The sequence below is a fragment of the Belonocnema kinseyi genome, chromosome 3 (genome assembly GCF_010883055.1).
Source record: "Belonocnema kinseyi isolate 2016_QV_RU_SX_M_011 chromosome 3, B_treatae_v1, whole genome shotgun sequence".
In the NCBI taxonomy this organism is placed as follows: domain Eukaryota; kingdom Metazoa; phylum Arthropoda; class Insecta; order Hymenoptera; family Cynipidae; genus Belonocnema; species Belonocnema kinseyi.
In genome coordinates, this window is record NC_046659.1 from 116,738,542 (window position 1) to 116,741,375 (window position 2,834).

At 22.4% G+C, this 2,834-nt stretch overlaps 1 protein-coding gene across 1 annotated transcript in view; it reads left to right on the plus strand.

Annotated features, from left to right (window-relative positions):
* The first annotated feature begins 1,840 nt into the window (after positions 1–1,840).
* The window catches only part of LOC117169997 (S-adenosylmethionine synthase-like), a 13,326-nt gene continuing 12,332 nt past the window's right edge, over positions 1,841–2,834 (plus strand). Inside the window, exon 1 of the mRNA XM_033356512.1 lies at positions 1,841–1,879. Within this exon, the coding sequence (XP_033212403.1) occupies positions 1,841–1,879 (39 nt within the window). The remainder of the gene's footprint in view (positions 1,880–2,834) is intronic.

Here is a 2,834-nt window from a genome sequence, read left to right on the forward strand (position 1 = left end):
GAAAAGGATTTTACCAAAAACAATCCTGAAAAATTAATGAAATATAAAAAATATCCCCCAAAAAATTATAATTTTGACATTGGAACAGGTATTTTTTAACACTGAGCGGGAATAAAAAAAATTATTCTAATTCATAAAAGAGAATTGACTAAAAAATCCCTGTTCCAAGTCTAAATTTATCATGAAATTTAGAAAATCCTTTTTGCAAATCAGATTTTGTTTGAATTTAAAAATCCTTTTTTTTTAATTAAACCTTGCCAGGATTTAAAGCTTCTCTCTTTCAAATTTTGGGAAAAGGGATTTACTAAAATGTTTATTTTGATTAATAAAAAGAAAATTTACCAAAAAAATCTCTGCAAGTCATAATTTATTCGTCAAATTTGGAAAAATCAATGTTTCAAAAGTTTTTTTAATTAAAAAGATTTTTTTATTAAATCTTCCATATTTCAAACTTTGAAAAAAAAGGAATTACTAAATTTTCTAAATTATAATAGAAAATATTTATAATTAATTTAATTTTGCCTTGGTTTAGGGAATTTTCTGACAGAATTTTGAGTTTAGAGAGGAAATAAATTAAATTATAAAAATATGTCCCCTAAAGAATTTTAGTTTTGTCTTCGAAAAGATAATTTTTGACACGGAACGGGAAATTAAAAAAAATATATATTAGTTTGATTTTATAAAAAGAGAATTTACCAAAAAAAAATCTCTTCAAGTCAAAATTTATCGTTAGATTTGGTAAAATCCTTTTTTCAAATAAGTGTTTGTTTAAATTAAATTTTTTTTTAATGCAACTTTGCCAGGATATTGAAATTTCCCTCTTCCAAATTTTGGATAAAAAGGGAATTTTTCATAGAGTTTTTTCACATTGTTCGTAAATTATAATAGTTTTTTTTAATTATGTTTTTAAATTAATTAAATTAAATATAAATAATATCCCCTAAAGAAATATAATTTTGACTTTGAAACAAGGAATTTCGTAAACTATAATTTCTTCTTTTAACAGGTAATTATTTACAAGGAACGGGAAATTATAAAAAAAATTCTTTTGATTTATAAAAGAATTCTTGTTTCAAATTCGTGTCTTTTGAATTTAAAATTTCTTTTTTTTATGAAACTTGGCAGATTTTGAAACTTCCCTCTTTCAAATTTTGGAAAAGGGAGTTACTAAATTTCAAAATTACAATAGAAAATGTTGCAACTAAATAAAATTTTGACTTGGAACGAAGAATTTTTGACATAATGGGAATTTTGGAAAAGATTTTTAATTCCTATTTAGAAAAAGAAAATTAGAAAAAAATCCCTGATTCCAGTCAGAATACTTCAAAATTTTATACTTTTCTTTTCTCTTTCTGAATTATAATAGAAAAGGACCCCGAACAAAAGATATATATTTTTTTTTAATTAGAATTTTAATTCTTATGTCTAAAAATCATCTGATGTTCCAACTCCGAATTATAATTTTGTTTCCAAAATTCCCTCTTCCAAATCAAAAATCTTTGACATTTTTTTAATTGACCGGGAAAAAATTAAAAGTTGATCATTCGACAAAATGTTGAAAATAATTATTTTCTATTTAAAAAATAATATTTAAATAACCACTAGTTTGAAATTTTTCTGTAAATTAAACTTCCGCATTTTTGTTGGCAGTTTGGTAATTGCAACGATTTCTTGGGGAAAAACAAATTAAAAAAAAAAAAACTCCATGAACAGAAAAATTGAGTTGATCGTTATTTCTGCCGGGGATTTACACTCGCTTGCGAAAATACCCTCATGACTATTACTATCTCATTCCCCCTGCTTCAGGTTTTTTTTTCGCTAATCAATTTTTATTCGTGCAATGAAACACCGAAAGTCCAATCAAAAAACTTCCTGTCCTGTAAATATACTAAATGTTTATAAGTGTAAAAAAAAAATACAGGACGATTTTCATAAAAAAAATAAAACCGAACGAGAACCTTTTTGGTTTTCAAAACGTAATCTGTCTTCAGATTTGAAAAAAAATTAACTACTTGTATTATCGAATCTTTTCTAATCGTAATTGAGTTTTCCAATATTGTAGAGTTTACAAAATCCTTCTTTTTTTTTTTGTTTTATTTTTTAACATCTGATAGAAATGTTTAATCGATACTATTTTGTACATACATATAAACATATATTGAGATATTTTAAAGAAAAGAAATGTGGAACTATAGCATGTGAAGCATGAAGAAAAATGTAATCTAATTTCTTTGTTGGAAAAAAGAATATACATGAATCATGTAGTGAACGTATTACAATAAAGTTATTGTAAAAATTTTTTATTTTCCGCTTACTTTTTACTACACAATGAAACTGTTGTACCCAAATTTATACCAGTATTACATTATTTCCCAGAGGGAAATAAAAATAATAGATATTTCGACTCTAAAATTGAAAATTAAATTTTAAAAAAATTTATGTGAATTTTAATTGGAATATTTTCATCGTCGAGCATTATTATTCTCATAATTAATTTCTTATTATTTAAGTAATGATAATTATATTAATATATCAGTTATTACAAAAATAAAATATTTTAAAAAATAAATCAATTATTTAAAAAATTTAATTTTTCAAAAATAAAACAGTTTAAGAAATTAAATTTCAGAAAAAAAGAAATAGATTAAAAATTAGAATTGAAACAAATAATATAATTTTAAAAAATGATAAAATTGCTACGAAGGGTAAATAATTAAAAATGAAAATTGTTAAAGAAATAAAATCAAAGAAAAAATAAAATTGATGAAGAAATAAAATAATTTAAAAAATGAAATATTTATAAACTAGAATTGTTTAAAAATGGAATTTAAAAA